At 43.6% G+C, this 25,173-nt stretch overlaps 1 protein-coding gene across 2 annotated transcripts in view; it reads left to right on the top strand.

Moving 5' to 3' along the window:
• Positions 1 to 25,173, top strand: part of PAMR1 (peptidase domain containing associated with muscle regeneration 1) — a 72,452-nt gene that overhangs the window by 33,287 nt on the left and 13,992 nt on the right. For both annotated transcript variants that reach the window (XM_038764957.1, XM_038764958.1), the window contains exons 5-6: positions 2,924 to 3,141; positions 8,243 to 8,350. In XM_038764957.1, the coding sequence (XP_038620885.1) occupies positions 2,924 to 3,141; positions 8,243 to 8,350 (326 nt within the window). The remainder of the gene's footprint in view (positions 1 to 2,923; positions 3,142 to 8,242; positions 8,351 to 25,173) is intronic.

The following is a 25,173-nucleotide window of genomic DNA, read 5'->3' as shown; positions in this document are numbered from 1 at the left end:
CTGGGTATGGTAGTAAGAATAAATCCCAGCTGGGCTCCTTTGATGGAATTCCCCTCTCGAAAGAAAGTGAAGTACATTCCTCTAGGTTGCCAGACAAAGATTCCTTGTTCACCCTTCATCATCTTCTCAATGATAAACTCCAGCCATTGATTACTGGGAAGTCTGTGGTGACTGATGGCAATATTCGTCAGTCTTGTCTGCCTGTCCCAGGGGCCTGAGAGTGGGGATCTCATTAAGTTGGTTTGTGCATTAACAGAGAGTCAGGTTGGCCCAAGTAAAGGGGAGCTGGGCAGTGCCTCTGAGCTTACTGGGCAAGAGTCTGAGTCTGCCAGGGGATAATAGAGGCAGATGTTAAAAGCTGCAGATGGGTATTTCAACACCTTGAGAGGCCAAGAGGAGAAAGCACAGTGGAGGTTCACACAGGAGACTTGTCAGGTATTGAAAACGGAACCAGGTTTTCAATTTGAGAAGGCAAATCACCTGAGCAGGAAAGGGAGTCTTGGAAAGCCCTCCACTTGAGAATGGTCATTGTTACTGAGCAACCCCACCGAACCCACAGTTCTTTACTAATTCTCCTGGGGACTTCCGATGCCCAGGGTGGAAATCAGCAGGACACTGTGGGAGCAGCAAAGAGGACCACATCTCATGGGAGCAAGGAACTAGATTTGACAAGGAATCTTGGAGCTGTTTCTCTCCCTTCTCCATGGGAGCTGCCCCTTCAAGCTGGTAAAGGCCCCAGGGAAAAGCCTCTCCAGCTAGCTCTGATTCCTCTTGAGATTGTCGGAGAAACTCAACCATAGGGATCTCTCCTACTGAGGGTAGAACAATCAACTCAAACCCTTAACCCTGATGTATGCTAACAGAAGGCTAGAAGGAGGATCAGCTGAGCTGAACTCCTCAGGCTTAGACTTGCTGAAGGATGATTCAGGTGGGTAGAATCTTCTGTGGATCACCTCTCAATCACCCCTACAATGATATCCAAATTGCTGGCAGGTCAGGCCTGCAGTTGTCTTAAAAAACATCACCCTTCCATGCCACATTTTTACCTCCTGTGCCCCCATTGCATTATGTGGCACTGCAACTAGTAAAGCATAGGTGTCAGCTGCTGGATGCACACATGGGTGGTGCTGAGACAATGTCCATTTTATCAATGACTCAGGTCATGCTGGGTCAGAAAAGCCAAACCCAAGAGATTATAGATGTGTCTTTCCTGCACCTGGGTCTCCAGGAGATGTTCAACTCAGGTTTTGCTGATGCAGACGGTTCAGCAGGTATTGCTTGTTTGTCTTCAGCTCTGGGCTTTCAGCTCCATTTTTCTTTGCTTGTAAAGAACAGGGGACTCTTGGGCTCCTGGTTGCAGCCCAGGGAGGAGGAAGGTGCTTTCTAAACTGTGGTTTGCATTTATAGATGAGTTTCAGTCTTTCCCATAGAGGGGCTGGGTGCCACTCCCCCTACTTGCCTCTGGAGGATTTACTTTGTTACTAAATTTAAGCAAGTGAGATCTGGTCACCATTAAAATTCTTACACAATCTAATGCCTGAGTGCATCTGTCTTCAAAAGAAAACCCAACAATCAAAGGCTGCTGTGAACCCTGCTGCGGTTCACCTGCCTTTCCCTTGGGAGTCCAGCTGGAAACTTCTCTTTAGGATCCCCTGGGAATTTGTGGAGCAACTTCTGGGAGGGCCTCTGGGCAGAATTCTGGATTGTGTTAAATGGTATCCTAGGCAGTGTGGAAAGTAAAACTAATTTCTAGCAGGAATGGCAGCAGTCCCCATCTCCTCCACTGCCCTAGGGCCAGCAGGCTTTGGAGAGGGGGAAGGTGGGGTGCTGACAAGTGAGTAGGTTTCTGGAGGGGGTGGGTGGGAGTAGATATGGTGGCAAAGGCAGCCTGGGACCATAAGGTACAATAATAATAATAATAATTATCGTATTTGTTAAGTGCTTACTATGTGCCAAGCACTGTTCTAGGCCCTGGGGAAGATACAAGATAATCAGGTTGTCCCCCATGGGGCTCATAGTCTTAATCCCCATTTTTACAGTTGAGGTAACTGAGGTACAGTGAAGTGACTTGCCGAAGGTCAAACAGCAGACAAGTGGCGGAGCCAGGATTAGACTCCATGATCTTCAGACTCCCAGGCACATGCTCTAGCCACTGTGCCGTGCTGCTGCTCTTGATAGACACCTTCCCTGCCTATGATGAGCTCACAGTCTAGTGGGGCTTCTCTTTCCTTCAAGTAGGCCCTAGCTGTACCATTTTATTCCCCTGGCTCAAACAGCATGGAGTATGAGAAGTGGCATAGAGTAGTGGATAGCGCCCAGACCTGGGAGTCGGGAGGTCATGGGTCGTAATCCCAGCTCTGCTAGTTGTCTGCTTTGTGACCTCAGGCAAGTCACTTCACTTCTCTGTGCCTGATTTACCTCAACTGTAAAATGGGTATTGAGACTGTGAACCCCAAGTGGGATAGTACTGTGTCCAATCCAATATGCTTGTATCTGCCTCAGTGCTTAGTACAGTACCTGTCACCTAATAAGCGCTTTACAAATAACACAATTATTTATTATTATTACTAGTATTATTATGAGAGGGTGATGAGGTTTTCAGATCTAATCTGAACACAGTTATGAGGCTGTCTCTGATAACTGACAGATGTATTTGCTGCTTGTTCCTTTATCCTCCACCTCCCACCCCACAACACTTATGACTTTTTCTTTAAATTCTGTTGCAGTCCCCCTACCTCTAATTTCTTTTCATGCTTGTCTCTCTCACTATAGACTGCCAGTTCATTTAGAGCAGAGATCGTGTCTACCAACTCTACTGTACTCTCCCAAGCATCCCAGTGCAATGCTCTATACAGTGTAACTGATCAACAGCTGATATTGGTTAATGGCCTTAGTCTAATTTCTGCCCTCTTTGTGCCCACAGGTTTGTCATGTTGAGCTTGGAGTTCGATTACATGTGCCAATATGACTATGTGGAGATCCGTGATGGGGACAATGGAGACAGCAGGATAATCAAACGCTTTTGTGGCAATGAAAGACCGGCACCTATCCGAAGCACTGGAAACTCTCTCCATGTTCTCTTCCAGTCGGACGGCTCTAAGAACTTTGATGGTTTCCACGCCATCTTTGAGGAAATCACAGGTAAAGGAAGTGAAAACTCACATGGGGCTTCAATGCCTTGGATCAGAGTAATTCTTTCTTGGCTATCTTTGTCATTGTTCATCCTCATTAAAACTCTGCATGCTGTGTTGTCAACAGCAACCCACACAGGTAGAAGTGAGAATGCAATTGTGTGGTTTGTTAACGTGAAGATTCTCCAGAATTAGCTTCTTTATTTGGAATATATTGGGATTGACTGATCCCTCCATTCCAGCAGTGTTACAACTGGCTTTGAAAGCTTCCCGTGTGCCACCCACTTCTCCCCCAACCCGCTTGCTACCCCAACACGACCTTGCTACTTCAAGTTCTGGAAAGAACCTAAGACTGAGAGTCAGGAGCCTAGATTCTAATCCTGGCTCCCTCACTTGCCTGCTATGAGACTTTGGGCAAGTCCTTTCTCTGTACCTGTTTCCTCATTTGTTAAAGAGGGATTCAGTACTTGTTCTCCTTCTCCCTTAGATTATGAGCTCCAGGGATTTTGTCTAATCTGATTATATTCTATCTACCCTATGCTTTTCCCAGTTTTTGGCACCCAATAAGCAATTAACAAGTACCACACTTATTGTTACCTGTCATTATATGTGTTTGGGAGGGAGTAAGGAGATGAGGAGAGGTATACTGTAGTTGAAATTTTGTCATCAGTCTTTTGCTCCGTCCACTTGCAATGCTGGTTTCCCTTTTCCTCCCCCTTCTCCATGTACTTCCCTCCCCACCCATGTCTGGTTCTCTTCTGGGTGGAAAATTTGTAAAGAAAGGTTGGCATTGGATACCCCAATAGCTATTTTGTGGGACTGAAACGGGGAGACTAAAGAAGCAGTGTGGCTTAGTGGCAAGAGCATGGGCTTGGGAGTCAGATGACATGGGTTCTAAGCCTGGCTCTGTCACTTGTCTGCTGTGTGACCTTGGGCAAGTCACTTCACTTCCCTGGGCCTCAGTTACCTCATCTGTAAAATGGGGATTAAGACTGTGAGCCCCACGTGGGAAAACCTGATTACTTTGTATCTATTCCAGTGCTTAGAGCAGTGCTTGGCACATAGCAAGTGCTTAACAAATAACACAATTATTATTACTATTATTATTATTACTACTACTAGTAATAAAAGCAAGGTGGACCCAGGAAACTTTAAGGTCATAGTCATTGAAGAAGCAGTGTGGTTCAGTGGAAAGAGCCCAGGCTTGGGTGTCAGAGGTCGTGGATTCTAATCCCAGTTCTGCCACTTGTCTGCTGTGTGACCTTGGGCAAGTCACTTCACTCCTCTGGGCCTCAGTTTCTTCATCTGTAAAATGAGGATTAAAACTGTGAGCCCCACGTGGGGCAACCTGATTACCTTGTATCTCCCCAGGCACTTAGAACAGTGCTTGGCACATAGTAAGCACTTAACAAATACCAACATTATTACTTATTATTATCCTAACCCTATCAGGAAATGCACTTTCAGAGTTGAATGTTAGATGCCAACTGCAGCAGGCAGACCTGGACTGGTGAGCTGGCATGCTGGCGAGAAGCTGCATGACGTAGTGGATAGAGAATGAACCTGGGAGTCAGAAGGTCATGGGTTCTAATCCTGGCTCTATCACTTGTCTGCTGTGTGACCTTGGGCAAGTCACTTCACTTCTCTGGGCCTCAGTTCACTTATCTGTAAAATAGGGATTAAGACTGCAAGCTCATTCATTCATTCATTCATTCAATCATATTTATTGAGTGCTTACTGCGTGCAGAGCACTGTACTAAGTGCTTGGAAACATATAGAGACAGTCCCTACCCAACAACGGGCTCACATTCTAGATGGGTCAGGGACAGTTCAACCCAATTTGCTTGTATCCACCCCATGCCTTACACATAGTGAGTGCTTAATGAGTGCCATATTTATCATTATTATTATGATTAAGATGCAAACACATACACCATTGGAACACTTATTCAGGGTTCACTTTGCTGACAAAGTCCTGAATGAAATGCTGTAGAGCTCAATTTAGACACAGAACCAGACTAGGAGAGGAAGGAGAATGCAGAGATTGGGGAGTTGTAATCCCACATCTGCCATCACCTTCTTGACAAATCTTGGGCAAGTTACCTGATCGACCAACTTGTTCTTATCCTCTGAAAACTAAGGGAATAGGACTAGCTAGCAGCCAGAAACAAAAGACTCCAAAGGAAATACAGCCAAAGGGTCCTATGCAGGGGTCATCCTGATTGCAGAAAGTGTCCCCAACCCCCAGTGAAGCCCTCCAAGCAATTAGCTCTAGTCCTGTGCTCTGCTCATTCCTGGGGATGGTCTGGGTTTGATGAGGACAAAACAAGCATTAATTTCATAAAAATAATTATTATTATGGTATTTGCTAAGCATTTTCTCTGTGCCAGGCACTATACTAAGCACAGCAGTGGATACAAGCAAGTTGCATTGGATACAGTCCCTGTTGTGCATAGCATTCACAGTCTCAATCTCCATTTTACAGATGAGGTAACTGAGGCATAGAGAAGTGAAATGACTTGCCCAAGGTCACACAACAGATAAGTGATGGAGCTGGCATTAGAGTCCATGACCTTCTGACTCCCAGGCCCGTGCTCTATCCACTATGTCATACGGCTTCTCATCATTTAAGCAGAATGGCCTAATGGAAAAAGTACAGGTCTGGGAGTCAGAGGCCCTGGGTTCTAATTCCAGCTCCACCACTTATCTGCAGAAGTGACTTGCCCAAGATCATAAACTTCTCTGGGCCTCATTTCCCTCATCTGCAACATGGGAATTCTGTTCTCTCTCCCACTTAAGCTGTGAGCTCCATATGAGACCTAATTATTCTTAATCTACTCCAGCGCTTAGTACAGTGCTTGATGTATAATAAGTGCTTAACAAATACCATAATTATTAATGAACGGGCAATGGAAATGCCTCCTGACAGGCTCTGGCCCTCAGAGGAGACATAGGTATTCCAGGATACTGTGCAGAAGATTTTCCTCTCCTTCCTGTAGACTATCCAGGGAGGTCATAAGGTCCTCTTCACATGACCAATTCCTTGCCAGTTTCTCCTTTGAGGTAGCCAGTGTGGCGATTTTAGTTCACAAGACCTTGTCACTGAATTCCGTCCCCTCTCCCTCCATCCCCCTCAGGGATGTGGTACGCACTTCCACTGCCTCACTGCTAGGGAGCAGGCCCTGGGAGATGTTTGCACTGAGACTGGCACTTCTAAGGTAAAACTGTGGGCTGTCAGGAAAATGGGACCAAGAAAGGCAGTGCTTGGCTTGGAGGGAAACCACACAGGTTTTTCCCACCGAAAGGTATCAATCTGTCTTTCATTTACCCAATTTGGATGGGGCAGAATGGGTTGCCCTTTACAGAGTGACCTGCAAGAGACAAAATACTGGGATCCATTATCGTGAAAGCTAAGCCCAATGCATGGGGACACATTTCTGTCTTTAACACTCAAGCCTGTGAGATTCATTCATTCATTCAATCATATTTATTGAGTACTTACTGTGTGCAGAGCACTGTACTAAGTGCTTGGGAAGTACAAGTTGGCAACATATAGAGATGGTCCCTACCCAACAACGGACTCACAGTCTAGAAGATCTATGCGGGATAGGGACTGTTTCAACACAATTATCTTGCATCTATCCCAGTGCTTAGTACATTACCTGGCACATAGTAAGCACTTAATAAATACAAAAAAAAAATGAGTTCTGGTTCTTCACCTGCTGGGCCTTAGTCATTTGAGAGCCCTTTTAACAGAAAAGCTCAAAGAGCAAACTGAAAGCATCTTGGTGTGGGAAGGGAATGTGTCTATTATACTTTCCCAAGCTCTTAGTACAGCTCTTCACACACAGTAAGTGCTCAGCAAATGTGATTGACTGTCTGACTGACTGACTTCCCGAGTGGCTTCCAGGAGGCACAGCATACTGGCACCTGTTTTTCTGTTGGACCTCAGAGTCCTGAAGAAAAAACAGACTGAACATGCTTCTTGTTTGTGGCTGCCCCCCTCCTTCCCCTACCACAAGTAAATGGGAATTTAACCAAGTTATAAATTTTGACAGTTCACCTTCAAGATGAACTTAAAAAGGGTGCTGAGTCCTGAGTTCTGTTAGGCCTGACAAGATTATTGTTTTAAGAAATGCTGACAACTCCATTTCATTTAGCCTGCTATGAATGACCAATCATATGACATGGAAACCCTAAATTCCAAGGTCTGGAAAATGAGAGAACTGTTGAGTGCTCCAAGAAGATGTTGGCTATAATCACAGTTCAAGCAGGAGGACTTCATTCTAATCCTGCTCTTCCTGAAGTTTCACTGATGACCTTACAGCAAGTCTGTTTGGTCTTTGAGTATCAGTTTACACATCTGTGAGATTAATTTGTGAACTTCAGAGATGTTTGTAAGCAAGCAGGAAAACATCTGGGTCACTGGTAGATCTGATCAAAAATATCAACCAATCAATAAACATTACAACCTGCACTCTGTGTATTTGTCACAGTGAATGGGTTTTTTTTGGTAGCTAAGGGCTTTTAATTGCTTGCAGAAGTATCTCAGGGCATTCACAGTTACCTCAATTGAGCATGTTAAAAACTGCACATGTACTCTTCCTCTCAAATGCATTCTTGTGGAGATGTCACTGCCCAAGTTTGTCTGATTTATCATTATCAGGATCAGAAACATTCACTAAGTACCTCTTGAGAGTAAAGTTATGTAATCATGATTACTCTCTGCCAAACACTATGCTAAGGGTTTAGGCAACGGGGTCAGACACTCTCCCCGTCCCACAGTGGACTCATAGTCAAAGGGGAAGGAAGAACGGGCATTATAATCCCCATTTTAGTGATGAGGAAACTGAGTCAGAGAGAGAGTAAGTGATTTGCCCAAGGTCACCCAGCAAGCAAGTGGAGGAGCTAGGATTAGAACCCAGGTTTCCTGTTTTCCTGTTTTGCACTCCTTCCCTTATGCCATGCTACTTCTCTTAAAAACAACAACAACAAAACTCCAGCAAATGAAGGTTTTTTTCCTATATGTTTGGGAAAAATTACAGAACTTGATGCAGCACCCAAAAACTAAGAAAACCTACTCTGGAATGGACTTGTCTTTTCTCTTGCAGCTTGTTCTTCATCCCCGTGTTTTCATGACGGCACGTGCCTCCTAGACAAAGTTGGATCCTACAGGTGTGCCTGCCTGGCTGGCTACACGGGCAAACACTGTGAGAACTGTGAGTATGATGCTTGGGTATGGCCGCTGTAGATCGCAGCCTCCGCTCACATGGGGAACGTGGCGTATGGAGGGTTGGTTGGCTAAGACTTGTTATGTGTGGTGCTTGTTCCTGAGAAGCCCCACTCTGAATTGGTGCCCAACTCTGCTCAAGAGGCTCCCAGAAAGGACTCCTTAATTTGGTGGCCTGTTTGGACCTGCAATACACAACCGGAGACAGCTATTTGAGGAACCCAGGGAGAAGTTATCTGTGGCCATTTGGGGGTCCATAGGATGAAGTTACTTTGGTATGGAAAAGGCCACTTTGACTTTTATAGACTTAGAATTAGACAGTTGAGAAAGAGCACTTAAACTTAACTGTATACTCTATTTGGGCACACAATCATGCTGAGAAGCAGCATGGCCTAGTGGATAGGGCTTGAGAGTCAGAGGACCTATATCCTGTGGGTCCCACCTTCACAATATCACTAAAATCCGTCCTTTCCTCTCCATTCAAACTGCTCACGTTAATACAGCCACTCATCCTATCTTGCCTGAATTACTGCATCAGCCTCCTTGTTGACCTTGCAGCCTCCTGTCTCTCCCCACTCCAGTGCACACTTCACTCTGCTGCCCGAATCATTTTTCTACAAAAACATTCAGGACATGTTTCCCCACTGCTCAAAAAACTCCAGTGGTTGCCCATCCACCTCCCCATCAAACAAAACTCCTCACCATTGGCTTCAAAGCACTCAATCACCTTGCCCCCTCCTACTTCACCTCGCTACTCTCCTACTACAACCCAGCCTGCACTCTTTGCTCCTATAATGCTAATCTACTCATTCTGCCTTAATCTTGCCACTGACCCCTGACCCACTTCTGGCTTGGAGTGCCCTCCCTTCTTAATTCCAACAATTACTCTCCCCATCTTCAAAGCTTTATTGAAGGCACATCTCTTCCTAGACACTCTTCCCCCTTTCATCTTCTCCCACTCCCTTCTGCATCACCCTGACTTGCTCCCTTTGTTCTTCTCCCCTCCCAGCCCCACAGTACTTACATACATATCTGTAATTTATTTGTATCAATGACTGTCTCCCCCATCCCCCTACCCTTAGACTGTAAGCTTATTGTGGGCAGAGAATGTATCTGTTCATTATTTTACTGTACTCTTCCAAGTGCTTAGTACAGTGCTATGCACATAGTTAGTGCTCAGTAAATATGACTGAATGAATGAATGCTGGCTCTGGTTCTAATGCTGGCTCAACAACCAGTCTGCTGTGTGACCTTAGGCAAGTCACTTATCTGGACCTCAGTTACCTCAACTGTTAAATGGGGATTAATACTATGAGCCCCTCATGGGACATGGGCTATGTCCAACCTGACTAGCTTGTATCTACCCTGGCTGTGCCTGACACAGAGTAAGCACTTAACTAATATAAAAAAAAATCACCCAAAGATCAATTTAAAAATCATGAAGTTTCTCTGAATTTCTGTACTGGAGATCAATGGACAGGGAAGGCAGACAGACTTGAAGAAAAGCAGTGACTTCATATTCAATCGGGGGGCATGCTAGGTGCCCATTGGTAGCAGTTTTTGCCAATAGCAGTGCCATTTTCAAAGGCTCATCAAAAGAACTTTCAAGGTGAAATTACTAATCCTTCCTTACTACAAAAAAAAGAACACCACAGACACCTTTCAGCTGCTGTATACCTCAACTCCTCTTCTAGATGTGAAAATGCTTATTAGAGTTTGAAGGGGCACCAAACTCCACCCCAACTGCTAATGGACAAATATGAGTCCATGGCATCAGCTTACTAGGACTAGGGCAAGATTTCATCCTGAAATTTCAATCCAGCAATTCCTGGACATTGGCTCTTTAACCAGCACTCAACTGTGTGCAGCTGCTGTCTGGTAAACCTTCCTATGGCAGACACGAGGGCCTATTGGTGATGGGCCCTTCAGAACTGTGTTTCTCATTTAGAAAGGCCTCCACCTCTGGTATGTCTGCACAGCTGTTGTATAAAATGGCAGCAAACACTGCTGCATTCCTCAATCAATTGATCATATTTATTAAATGCTTACTGTACAGAGCACTGACAGAGTAGGCAGACATGCTCCCTGCCCACCAGGAACTGACAGTCTAGAGGGGGAGACAGACCTTAAAATAAGTTACAGATATGTACATAAATACTGTGAACTAGGAACTGTTCACAGGAACGAGCAAATGCAGAAAGGCTTTGGAGAAATCTCACTGGCTTGTAACTTCTTGGAGGACGGAAATTATGTCTACTAACTCTATTGTTCTTTTCAAATAATTTAGTATAGTGCTCTGCACACAGTAACAGTTCAATAAATATTATTGATTTATTGACTGATCCAGTCTTGGGGCTTGGGAAGATCCCTCCTGGCTCCCAATGTGACCAGTCTTGTTGTGGTAAGGTGACAGGCTTCCTGGACTCTACATGACATCACTTCTCTGCTGTTCTGCCACCCCAGGGCTTAGAACAGTGTTTGGCACATAGTAAGAGATTAACAAGCACCATTATCATTATTATTATTATTATCACCAAACAGATGCTTAGGGACATCCCAACTCTGTTTACACAACCAGTCTTATTGAGGAATGTTGACCCTACCCTTGGGTTCACAGTTGTGAAGTCTACATTTGTGTAGACAAAAGCCCTGGTTTTCATCTGAGAATCTCTTTGAATGGCAAAGAAGCACTGTAATTGAAACACTTGCCAGTGGATTAATTGCAAAAGCATTAATTGACTCCAATAGGAAGAAAAATATCTTCTACATAAGTTTGGTTTTATTGAGACTTTTTTTCCAGATAACTTAGCTAGAAAGTATATTGACAAATGTTTTAAGTAAATTGGGTTTGGGGACATTTTTCTGTATAAAAACTTCCCTTTCTGTTTCCAAAGTCACCTTCAGCATTTTTCCAGGGCAGTAGATGGAAAAAAGAGAGAAGAAACTTTGCTCTTTCCCCCTCTTAGTAGTCTATCAATGACTGGAAAGTGTCACTGGATGTAACTTGTCAGAACTAAATCAGATGATTTTGAGGCTTACATGCTGCTCAGAATCACTGGAAATTCCCAAATGAACAATTGCAGTAGGTGATAGCTGAGAGTGTTTGTAACCACTAAAGGTAATTTGCATAAAGCAACATTTAATGCATTGTCAGTTCTGAAGAGCTCACAGTGATGAGGGTCATTTCTCACAATAACTTTGTGAGGAATGTAAAGACCTCTATTTCCCAGCTGTAGAAATATAAGCATAGATAAGGTAAGGGGCTTATCCAGGGACCCACAGTCAGAAGCATAAATAATACTAGCTCCAACTCCTGGTCTGACTACCCCTGTGAAGTAGATATTACTCCCAATTTGCACGCTCAGAATCGAGGCACAAAGAGATTCAGTGAGTTGTCCAAGATCACCCAGCAAGTCCATTGTAACTTTGGGATGAGAATCCAGGTCTCCAAATTTCCAGCCTTTTCCACTAAGGTATATTATAGGAGAAGGAAAACGTGTAAACAACTGACTTGTGTAAGAACCAGACTTTGAAAGGGCTATGAATCCCAAGACAAGGTGAATGCTTTGGTGTTTTTTTTTTTTCCTTCTGTTGAAAGGCTTGCTGTGGCAGAAAGCCTTCCTCTGTTTTGGAGAGGAGGCTCTGGCAAGACTCTCTGAGCAGTCTCCCAGGGCAGCTTTGAACACCGGCCCAAGTTGGGTGAGGAGCATGTTGAGAGCCCGGACTTCTCCTCAGCTGGGGGGCTGAACTCTCTCTTGCCAATCCTCTCTGGCCTCCCTTGAGGGAAAAATCTGGCCCCTTTTTCTTCTGAAGTTTCCTGTTGCCTTTGTACAAGACAAATCGAGAAAACAAGTTCTCTAGCAATGGTCAGAATTTAGTTTTGAAAGTCTAGGGAGAGAATAATTGGCTGCTCTGCTCCAGTTTCCATTTTACTTTTGTTTCCCTGGCCCAGTCGAAAGCCACACAAGCTTTCCTCAGCATCCTAATGAAGGACAATTCAACAGAGTCAGCCTCAGTAAGCAGTCTTCACCCTGCCAAACTCCAGTGCTGCTGTTAAAAAAAAAGTACCTACCAATTAAAAAGAATAGAAAATCCTGATTTATTTCATCCTAAATAATAATGATGGCATTTATTAAGTGCTCACTATGTACAAAGCACTGTTCTAAGCGCTGGGGAGTTTAAAGGTGATCAGGTTGTCCCACGTGGGGCTCACAGTCTTAATCCTCATTTTACAGATGAGGTAACTGAGGCACAGAGAAGTTAAGTGACTTGCCCAAAGTCACACAGCTGACAAGTGGCAGAGCCAGGATTTGAACCAATGACCTCTGACTCAAAAGCCAGTGCTCTTTCCACTGAGCCATGCCGCTTCCCCCAAGTGCATTTTAGGGTCTCTCAGTGGGAGAACCATTGGCCTACCCCGATAACTGAGATGAGGATAGTTTAAGCTGAAAGGTACAATTTATGCTGTAGCTTCCACATGGGAGTCAGTATCACACATCAGTAGAAATCATTAACAACTGGGGGTTTTCACGACAGCATTAATGTGGATGCAGCAACGATGCATTGTGGCCTGGGTAGCTAGTAATCTTTTCTCTAGTCAGAAGGAGAAGAGTGATAATTAGACTTTAGGTGGTGAGTAATGAAAGGAAATCACCCTAAGATCTCCTGACTGAGGGATCCCTAGTTCATGACATCATTTGATGTTTTTTCCATTGGGTCAGCCTAAGGGCACTACCTTAAATTAGCAAGCATGCCATTTGGATACGTCCATGTTGCCACTTTAGCCCCAGACCCTTTATTCAGTGGCTTGGCAGCGGAGAAGAAAGAGAATGAATCTGCAGTGAAGAGGTTACAGAAACACTGTAGATTTCTACAGATGAAGCCATGTACAATGAAAGTCGCTACGGTGCCACTAGGATGCTCTGGAAAACCCTTCAGCTGGTCGGCACATGAGACCCGCTGCTGGGCACTGAGTGAACTACCATTAAGTTCCTTGCTTAAAAGAATACGTAGCATATAGGGAAAAATAGATATGTTTTCAGAAACAAGTCAATGCCCCCAGCATAATTGCAGTAACAAAATTGCTGAGACTAGTAAAAGAACCTAAACATCTGGAATTATGATTGAGTAAAACTTTGTGGTCTTTGAAATCCTGGAAGGGGACTGTTACAAAATGATAAATGAAGTAACTGGAGGAGAAATTGGATTTTGGAATCAGAGACGGGATGCTGTAATGCCAAGTGCTGCGTGTCAGCTAGCTGCTCCGATTACTTCACTGATTTTAATATTCACTCATTTAAAATACGTGGAAAATCATTTTCCAGAGAATTGAGAGTGAACCCCAGGGCTGGGTCTAGACTTGTGCAATGTAGTAGCATCTGCTTTCCTGGGAACAAGCCAAAAGCAGCCACCTGATGTGGACAGAAATGCTCCGCAGGCCCTTCCTATGGTAAAACCTTTGGACTGTCAAAAGGGGCAGTGTCCAGTGACCCGAAGTCACAAATTTAGATTTGCTAAGTGGAGGACAGCACTTCATTCCAGAAGAGACATTGGTGTTGTCGAGATTTGAACAGTAAAGTTAAATGACAGCGCTGCTTTTCATTCGAACCTTTACATGGTTCTGTTGTGGAAGGAGTCATGAGTTCAAGTGGGGAGTTGAACAGTTTGTTCAATCAGTGAAATCTGGCAATCTGGATAATTCAGGTCACGTTTCCCTGTCCCCCCACTTCATTTCCCAATAGTGCTTTTTTGTAGGTTTAATTAGGGTGCTGTGGTATGATATGTGGTGGTGTTCCTAAGACTACCCACTCTGAAATGGTGTCCAGTTCTGCTCTGGGGGCTTCCAGGAAGTACTCCTTAAGTTTGGACCTGTAGTAGGTAACCATAGAAAACTAGCTGGAGTTCCCCGGGAGATGTTATCAGTGGCTATTCAGTGGGCCATATGATGAGATTGTTTTGGTATGGTATGTTATGTGGTCAGTGTAATGCCTCTTAAGTCCACTTCATTTTGCTTGGATAAAGAGCCTCCAGGGGCAGTGAGCTGGAAATTGAGAATCACCAAGAGAAATGACCACTATGTTTTAGTTGTCAAAGATGAATCTGCTTATGGACAAAATACGTAGTGCATATGGAAACCTGGACATAACTTATATTTGCAGAAACCTGCTCTAAGAGCACAGCACATTTTGCAAAGATTTCTTAATTACTTGTAAAATCAGTCTTAGACGTCATTTCATACATATGTGCCTAGAATTTTTATGCTGGTTAAGTAGTAAAGCATGCCTTGTTTCATGCATTTAACTAGGAGTGTGCCCCCTTGGGGACAAGGAAGCTGGGAAAGGGGTAAACTTATTTACAGGGCTGTTCTGAATAAGCTGGAAACAGGGCACAGCCATAAATGGTATTTCCGAGCACAGCCATAAAGGCCTGCCCTTGGGATTGGTCTCTCACACAGCTCCTTTCCCCAGAGGGAACCAGGCTTACACACAGGAATAGTGTCTCTTTATATAGCTTCTGCGTTGTTCCAGAGGATGTAAACAGACTTCTGATGTAGTCTTTCACAGCTATACCTCCTCTCTGTGGCAGGGGCCCTTTAGACCTCCACTTCTTTAAACAAGGGAAAAAATACTCCCAGGATGATCAGCAATCCCACTGTACTTTGGGGCGGGGTGGGGGTGGGGTGTACACACCCTGCCAGATGGTGGTTCATTCTGGTGTGCAGATGGTTTCTGCCCAATTGCAGGAAGAGAAGGAACAACCTTATGAATTATTTGGCTTGGCCTTAGCTATCTCAAGTGACTTTTCCTAAGGCAAAATGGTGATTTTGGTCTGTCAACAATGACAAATTTTAGCTTTTCATTGGGATTCTGAGGTCTTGGACTTAACAGGGGTCTGCTTGGGCTTTGTTACACATCCTTTATTGCAGTTGAAGGTACCATGCCAGTACTTACCAGCAAAGGACAGATTGTTGGGTTTTTGTTTTTTTTGGGTCAGTGAATGGTGACAACCAACAGTACCGCAGATGAACACCTTCAAAGTTTCCTTGGACCAATATGCCCTCCTTTGTTACAAGAGTTATTTGAATGTGTTCATTAGGCTACACTAGCCGAATAAATGACTCTTAAATCTAAAAGTGAGTAGCTAAACACCAGGCAGACAAGCCAGGGCCATGTGACAAGTCAGGTTCTGAGCCATGGCCTGTCCAGAACTGAAGAACTGAGTGGTGCTGAGCTTTAAGTGCCAAGGATTCTTACAGGCATATTATGATTCTTAAGCTCTAGATCAGAGGAATTAATTTTTTTAATGGAATTTTAGTGCTTACTATGTTCCAGGCACTGTTCTGAGTGCTGATGTAGACACAAGGTAATCAGGTTGGACACAGTCCCTGTCCCACATGGGGCTCACAGTTTTAATCCTCATTTTACAGATGAGGTAACTGAGGCACAGAGAAGTTAAGTGACTTGCCCAAGGTCACACAGCAGAAATGTGGTGGAGCCAGAATTAGAGTACAGTTTCTTCTGACTCGCACTAACCACCAGGCATGCTGATTCTCATCAGTCAATCAGTTGAGCACTTAATGGGTGCACAGCACTGTTCTAAGTGCTTTTGACAGGACAATGCTATAGAGTTTATAGACATGTTCCCTGCCCATGAGAAGCTTATGGACCGAGGAATGATTTGAAAAGAGGATAAGAAAAAAGATCAGAAGCAGTGTGATCTAGTGGAAAGAGCACTGGCCTGGGAGTTAGAAGACCTGGGTTCTAATCCCAGCACGGCCACTTGCCTGCTGTGTGACCTTGGGCAAATCACTTAACTTTTCTGGGCTTTAGTTTCTTCTTCCGTACAATGAAATTCAATCCCAGAGAAGCAGTGTGGCTTAGTGGAAAGAGCATGGGCTTGGGAGTCATAGGTTGTGGGTTCTCATCCTGGCTCCACCACTTATCAGCTGTGTGACTTTGGGCAAGTCACCTAACTTCTCAATGCCTCAGTTACCTCATCTGTAAAATGAGGATTATGACTGTGAGCCCCACGTGGGACACCCTGATTACCTTGTATCTACCCCAGCGCTTAGAACGTTGCTTGGCACATAGTAAGTGCTTAACAAATACCACCATTATTATTATTAGTAATCCCTGTTCTCTTTCCTACTAAAACCGTGAGCCGCATGTGAGGCAGGAATTGCGTCCAACGTGATGAACTTGCATCTATCCCAGTACTTAGAACAGTGCTTACCACATAGTAAATGCTTAATAAATAGCATAATTATGCTATATAATTATGGTATAGTACATGTGATATAGACAGAGACATATGGGGCTATTCAAACTGATTTAGGGTTAGGGTTGAATTTAGCCTCTGTCCAAAGCCTTGTGCCTTTTCCCAACAACTTAAAAATGTCATTGTATTGCAAGGGCCTCCGGGGTCCATCTGCTCTTGGAGTCTCATCCCTCAGGATTAGATGAAGACTTTCCAACTGGATCTTCAGCCCCTTTGTTTAGGCCATTTAACACTTTATTTAACATTTCATCTCGCTTCTTGCTAGCAGTCAGAGTCCCCTTCCAGTTTCCACCGCACAATCTCTGCAGATTTCATACTATGTAGTGGCAGGGTAACACTTCCCTCTAGGGGGTCTGGGTAGAGGAGGGGGTCTAGGTGAACTAATCAAACTATATTTGGGAGTAGAGGGCTGTATTTCATCACCATTCTGCCTCCTTAATGCTGGCAGATTTCCCCGGGTTACCATTGGAAGCCGTGGAGCCAATTTCAGCAATTTCCCTACTGAACATTTTAATTGCATTATTGAAAGTGGGGTATAGACCCAGCTTGCAGATATTCTTCTCCTGCTCAGTGTGTAGTGAGTCCCAGGGAAGACTGTCTGCTTAACTGGTTCATCTGCGTACTGTCAAGGGGACCACAGAGAGGAAGACCAAGGACATCCTTCTGATCTTCAGCCACCTGGAGATGAAGGGTAACTTGGGGATGTACTGGATTGATTTCAGACAGAAGGCAGAATGGCAATACTTTTGGGGGATTTAACTAAGATTCCCAGTATCCTGTGCACAAACAGCCCCAATTGTCTGAATAAATAGGCCATTCAAATCCCGGAAAAGTGGTATCCAAAAGACACAGTGTTCTAGGGGCCAAGGATAATACTGATTAAGATCAAGTAGCTAATTGTAAGCCACAGCCTCCAAATTGCTGCCGGACGAATAAATAACAGTGTGTGTGACCCAAGCATAATTTCACAGAGATACTGTCTCTTTCACAGAAGCAAAAGACTGGAAAACATCAGGGGGGTTAATTCCATTGGTTGGAAAGGAATGAAAAGATTTCAGTTTTCAGTGTGAATTACATCACTGGTTGGTCTCATTATCTTTGGATGGTGAAGACCTTTGTGGGAAAAAGATATTTCATTTGTCCAGAGGCACTAAATGCAAATGCAAGCTGAACTAGGAAATCGTCGGAGAGGAGGGGACAGAGCCTAGTCACTGCCACTCTCTGTTGCTGGGGTGATTTTGGGTGATTGGGGCTAATAAAGCCAAAATAACAAGACTTCCATGCCAGGCATTCTAACTCCCTTGGGAATATCAGTGGAATACAGTTTTGTTTTGTTTTTATGGTATTTAAGTGCTTACTATGTGCTAAAAACTCTACTAAGCACTGGGGGAGATACAAGCTCATCAGGTTGGCCAAGATCCATGTCCAATGTGAGGCTCACAGTCTTAATCCCCATTTTACAGATGAGGTAACTGAGGCACAGACAAAGTTAAGTGACTTGCCCAAGGTCACAGAGGGGACAAGTGGTGGAGCTGGAATTAGAGCCCAGGTCCTTCTGACTCTCAGGCCTGTGCTTTATCCTCCAGGTCATGCCTTTCAGAGATCCAACTATTCTCATTGACTAGGATAAGCGGTCCAAGGAAAACCTATACTTTAAGATCTCAAAAAGAAGCATTCCCAGACAAGTACATTTACAATTACATTTTATGGAGCTGTGGTGCTTTTCCCTTTCCTGGTACACATAGACAATCTACACTCAGTTCTGAAAAACATTTGTTTTCACTATGTGTTTTGAATAGAATGTGATGGCAGAGTTACTTAACGCTTTTCTGACAACAACAGTCTGTCTGGGTACAGTGTGACGTGGGTTGGAAGAAATGATTCTCAGTTTGCCCATATCATAGGACACATTACGTGTTCTGTAAAGCAGGATTTAGGGACTTGATGTCCTGGTGTTGTCTGCCAGGCAAAATCCAAGTCAAACTCTTGAGATGAAATGTAGCCTTCACCATGCCCCTTGCTCGAGTGAGTGTCTTGCAGGCTAACAGAGTTTATCAAGAAATAATGATGGAATTATATGTCAGGAGGAGTGTGAAAGGTCATTAAGTCTAGCTCTGCCTCCAAGGAGGACGGCAGTTAAACCATCCCTTATGCACATGGTAAACTTTAGGATTTGAAACCCAAAAAATTGCTCAAGCAGCATTTAGAATTAGAAACTGGTACCCTGACCCTATCTACTCACCTATCCATCATGCAACCCAGCAGGCTTTGTAGAATCAATTCTACCTTGAAAGAGTTGATGAGATGTGGGTTGCAATCGATTACTTCCCTACATTCCTCATTTGTAATGTAAGTCAGAATTAGTTGGGGATGACACTTTGCCATGAGGAAACAGCATTTTCCCCCATTCAATCAAGATAGGTAGGTATTTGGAACTCTAGGAAGGAATTCCCATGAGACCTCAGTAGTCTTTGGAAAATTGTGCTTGATGAAAATGAGAGGACTTGGAGGCTTACAATTGATTTATGGAAAAAGGGCAAATGATGAGGATAAATCTCCTGGGTGTGTCTTTTTTTCTTTAACCCTCAAAGGCAGCAGACATGCATTCATTAGCAGAATTTCCGACAATTGGACACTGGTTCTTCTAGAACACATGGATTTAGGTACTTTTTTCCTTTTTGGGGGGGGTTATTTAAGTGCTTACTCTGTGCCAGGCACTCTACTAAGTGCTAAGGTAAGTATAAGACGAGGTTGGAAACAATACACTTACAGATGAGACCCAGTGAAGTTGTGATTTGCCAAAGGTCATGCAGCAGACAAGAGGTGGAGCCACGATTAGAGCCCAAGTCCTCTGACTTCCAGGCCTATGCTTTTTTATGTATTTGTTAAGTGATTTCTAAGTGCCAGGCACTGAACTAAGCTCTGGAGTAGATACAAGTTAATCAGGTTGGATACAGTCCCTGTCCCACATAGGGCTCACAGTATTAATCCCCATTTTACAGATTAGGGAACTGAGGCACAGAAAAGTGAAATGACTTGCCCTAGGTCACACAGCAGACCAGTGGCAGAGCCCAGGTCCTTGTGATTCCCAGCCCCGTGCTCTATCCACTAGGTCACGCTTCTTCCCTAGTGCTCTTTCTACTAGGTCATGCTGCTGCTTCTTGAATACAGCTTTCCCTTTCATGGGGCCCTCACATTAACCTAGAATCCAGACATTTTTCCAATGAACAGTCAATTCCCAATCATCCTTATTGGACTATTGTGTCCAGCTTGGTCACCATAGTGTGAAAAGAATGTTGAAAATCTGGTAAGAGTCCAAGGGTTAGTGACCACAATAATTAGAGATGGAAAATAGCTCCTAAGAGGAAAGATTAAGTCTATTGGGATTGTTTAACTTGGAAAAGAGATGACTTAATAGCAGATTTCAAGTAAAAGGAGGCACTTTAAAGGAGGATGATGACAATTGTTCTCTATGTTCACAGAGGATTGAACAAGGGGAAATGGGTTTAAATTATAGCAGGGGTTGGTTTGCCCATTAGGAAAAAATGTCTTGTCAGCCAGTTAGCCACCATGGGAGGTTATGGATTCTTCCATCCCTGGAGAGCTGTAAAATAGGAATGAATAACCTACTGCCCGGAGAGATTTACTTATGCATCTGTCCGGAGGCAGAAGGCTAAATCTCTATTTTAGTTAGTTAATTGGCGGTATACACTGAGCGCTTACTGTGTGGGGAGAACTGTACTAGCACTTGGGAAAGTACAATAGGGTAGGTAGACATGATCCTGCCCTCTAGTGGAAGGTTTATGATATTGAAATAAATTACAGGACAGAGAAGCAACAAAATTGTAAAACCACGTTCACAATTGCTGTCGGGGTGGAGGTGGGCTAAGTTCCCAAGGGTTTGGCTCTATGAACTCAAGTGCATAGGTAACACAGCGAGAGGAAATAGGGCAATGAGGTGAGAGATCAGTCACGTAAGACTTCCTGGAGGATATAGTCAATGCCTATAAAACATGGAGAGCATGGATAATTGAAATACATGGATAATCCAGTATGGACAATCATTTTAGCCAAAATATCCAATCTTCTCTCCCACTAAACTACTGATTAGGATTTCTCACAAGAATAAAATTCATCAGCTTGAAGTTTGTTTTTTATTGTATTTAAGCAATTACTGTGTACCTGACACTGTACTGGGGTACATACAAGCTAATCACATTGGACACAGTTCATGTCCCATATGGGGCTTAACAGTCTTAATCTCTATTTTACAGATGAAGTAACTGAGCACAGAGAAGGTAAGTGACTTGCCTAAGGACACACAGCAGACAAGTGGCAGAACCAAAATTAGAACTCAGATCCTCCGACTCCCAGGTCCATGTTCTTTCCACTAAACCACCCTACCTCCAATCCCTTTTCCCTACTCACCCTCAGATAGAAGTGCCAATGAACAGTGAAATGACTCCAAAGAGGTATAAAGAGGGAAATGGAGTAGAAACCAGAATTTGAATGACTTCCTCCACCACTGGATAACTGGTCCTAGAGTGGACACTAATCTTGTGTTAGAGACTTGTCTAAATAAATCAATCTCTTGGTGGTATTGACTCATTTTCTATTCTCCATCTACACCTTCTCCTTTTTGAGAACTCATTCATTCTCATGGCTTTAACTACCATCCCTATGTGGATGATTTCCAACTCTACATCTTCAGTCTTCACCTCTCTCCTTCTCTGCAGTGTCATATTTCCTCCTTCCTGTTAGGACATCTTTACTTGCACGTTCCACTGACACTGCAAATTTACCATGTCCTAATCTGAACTCCTCTTCCCACCCAAATCATGTCCTCCCCATTTTTTTCCTGTCACTTGTAGACAGCACCAAAATTTTCCCTATCTCATAAACCTGTAACCTTGACATTATCCTTAACTCATCTTTCTCATCAACCCACACATTCAATCTGCCATGAAATCCTACCAGTTCTATCTTCACAATATCTCTAGAATCCTACCTTTTCTCTCCATCCAAACTGTTCTCATGGTGATGCAAGCACTTATCATTTCTCACCTTGAGTACTGCATGTCTCCTCGCTGCATCCTGTCTCTATCCTGTCCAGTCCATATTTCACTCTGATGCGCTGATTATTTTTCTTAAAAACCATCAGTCCTTATCTCCCCACTCTTCAGAAACCTCCAGTGGTTGCCCATCCATCTCTGCAGCGAATAGAAACTTACTATTGGCTTTAAGACAGTAAATCAGCTCTCTCCCTCCTACCTAATCTCGCTGATTTTCTACTAAACCCAACCCTCACACTTTGCTCCTCTAACACCTACCTACTCTCTGTACCTCAATGATGATGATGATGATGGTATTTGTTAAGCTCTTACCTCAATCTCGTCTGTCTCATCACTGACCCCTTGCATGTGTTCTCCCGTGTACTTGGAGCTCCCTCCCACTTCATATCTGACAATGTATCTTCAAAACTCCCCTAAAATCCCATCTCCTTCAAGAGGCCTTCCCTGACTAGACCTTTTTATCTCCCCTATACATTCTCCCCTCTGTGTCAACTATGTCCTTAACCATTTTGATACTCACCCCAGTCCCACAGTTCTTACATAAATATGCTTATATTGTACTATTTTCCTTATCCCTAATCTATTTTAATGCCTGTCTCCACTTGTAGACTCTAAATTCCTTGTGGGCAGGTATTGTATCTACCAACCCTGTTGTACTGTACTTTCCCAAGTGCTTAGTATGGTGCTCTGCACACAGTAAGTGATCAAAAAATACCATTGATTGGTTGATTATTGGAGGCCTACTGGTTAGAACACAGTACTAAGAATTTGGGAAAATACAGAAGGAGCATGACACGTTCTCCCTGTCCTCAGTGAGCTCACAGTCATACGAGTGGGATGGAGGATGACAAACAATATTTACAAATAGTGTGAACAAGAGGAAAGAGCAAGGTTCTAATACAAAGATGAACAAACGTTCCATGATGCAATATTCTTCAACGTGTTGCTGTTTCTTTTCACAGGTGTTCTAGTTATCATAATTCCAGAACTGAAAAGACACATCTGTACTCACAGGAGTAGGGCACCATTTCCCCTTTCCTTCTTTCTCTTCCCCTGCCTTTCTTTTATTATTAATACTAACAATAATAATGATATTTGTAAAGTGTTTACTTGTACCAAGCACTGTACTAAGTTCTGGGGTAGGTATGATATAATCAGATTGGATACAAGTCCCTGTCCCATGTGGGGCTCATAGTCTGAGGGAGGAAGAACAGGTATTTAATCCCCATTTTACAGCTGAGGAAACAGAGGCACAGAGAAGCCAAGTGAACTGCCGAAGCTCACACAGTAGGCAAGTGGCAGAGCTGGGATTAAGATTCAGATCCTGTGATTCCCAGGCCCGAGCTCTTTCCACTAAGCATACTAGTTCCTTTTTCTCCCTCATATCCTTGATTGTGTCTGGAAGATCAGAATGAGTGCAGGAAGTAAATGGATGAGGGACAGTGGCTGACCCTCCTTCACTGGCATTACCTCTCTTTGTCGAGTCATCACATTTTGTCCATCAGCTTTTGTTTTGCACAGGAAGTTTGGGGTTCCACCAAGTTCCTGAGGATAAATGTCAGAATAGTCCCCAGAGTCATCCCATCCCCAGCTTACAGGCCCTTTGAATTAAGATTTTAGGTTTCAGAGTGGAGAAACTTGAAACTTGTTTGAAACCCAGCTTTCTTTTCTGGAATAAGCATCAAATTTCAGAGCATCAAATTTCCTGAATTTTCAGATTTAGCTGGAAAACAGACGTGCTGAAGAAGAGACAGGAAACCCTCAATAAATCCTTATATTACTCTTTTCCAACAAATCCTAATAAATTATCCCTGGGGGTATTAGCATGGTTAAAGAGCTGAACAGTAAGCAATTGATTTGGATCCGTAGGATCAGGAAGATGTACTTTGGTCCAACAAATATTTGGAAGAAAAAAAGGAATTACTTTGGCCCATGATTTTTGAGGCTTCTTGTAAGAGGGTCAAACAAGAAAACTAGGAATTATCCAGTAGGCTGTTTGGAGATATAATGAAAAAAAGCTATATTATTTCTATGCGGAGGAACATAATGATGTGTTGAATTGATAAACGGATGGTGGTGAGATAGTATGGTCTTTTGGGAGTATATCCTTATGCATTAGTAGAGGGAGTTTTGGAGTGCTGGAAAAAAAGTATGGTTACAGAACTGAGGCTTAGCCTTAATGCAGACTTTCTGCTGACTTCTCTTTTAGGGTAGTGGGATGAGGGCAGGGGACAAAAGCAGCTTTTGACCACTAAAGTGGTCATCAAAGTGGTGCCCTCTAAGGGCACAAATTGCTGAAAGCTTCTCGTTGGGTTTTGTCCTTGTCCCCCACCACAGATAGCTCCCCAAGCTTGGTTCATTCCTAACCATCACTCTAAAACCAGCTCTTGCCCCACTCACAGTTACAGAATTTACCAAGCAGAGGCTTAGCATTCAGCACGCTGATAGCTTAGAGGCTGAGAGGGAAAGGAGTTGGTAGCAATAACATTTATTGAGCTCCCACTACATGCAATGCATTGTACTAGACAATCAAGTAACACACTACCTGCCCACATGAAGATCACACTTAAACTACACTTTTAGATTGTGAGCTCCTTTTAGATTGAGCCCCCTGAGGGCCAGAAGCCATGTCTAATTCCCACCTGTGTATTTTTCCCAACCCTTAGTACAGTGTTCTGCTCACAGTAAGCACTTAATAAATACTATTTCTAGGATTACTACTAATGGGAGAGACATACGTAAAAATATTTGCAGAGTAATCAAAATAAATAATTTAATATACAGTTGGATTAGCATATACATAAGTGCTGAAGAGGGATATAAATCAGAACGTTAGTGCTAGAGTTTACTGATGGGTTTATAAGACTCAGGATGCTGGCAATTAGGGAAGGTTTATTAGAAGAGATGGGATTTCAGATGATTTTTTTCTATGGGGAAAGCTGTGGTATGTTGGGTCTGGGGAGGGAGGGAGGGAGTTCCAAGCTTGGGAAACAGTGTGAGTGAGTGGAAAGAGGTAGATGAGACCAGAGTGAGGGTACAGTTAAAAAATTAGCTAGGGAGGAACAAAGAGAGTGAATTGAGGAGTAGTGGGTCAAGAGAGCAGCTTTGTAAGATACAATGAATTTCTGTAGAGCCTTGAAGCTGAATCTGAGTTTTGCTTGATGTGGAGGAACATGGGAAGCCAGTGGAGGGTTTTTAGGAGTGGAACAACGTGTGCTGAACAAGCATTGGCACAATGAGAGTGCATACCCCTTGGCAAAACAAATTACCAATTCCTCGCAGCACTTCCCTTTCAAATGTATAAAAGTAGTCTTATATGGCTCCTCAAAGCAGTAGGTATGGCTGCCCTTGGCCTTATCTCAAAGGATTAAATCCCTCTCCACTTGTTTTCTCCACTGGGAAAAATGAGTATTTTAAGAATTCATGAACAGATCAATCATTAAAACCTTGAATGCTACAAGTT

The sequence above is a fragment of the Tachyglossus aculeatus genome, chromosome 22 (genome assembly GCF_015852505.1).
Source record: "Tachyglossus aculeatus isolate mTacAcu1 chromosome 22, mTacAcu1.pri, whole genome shotgun sequence".
Lineage (NCBI taxonomy): Eukaryota > Metazoa > Chordata > Mammalia > Monotremata > Tachyglossidae > Tachyglossus > Tachyglossus aculeatus.
This window is presented reverse-complemented; position numbering and strand designations above follow the sequence as displayed.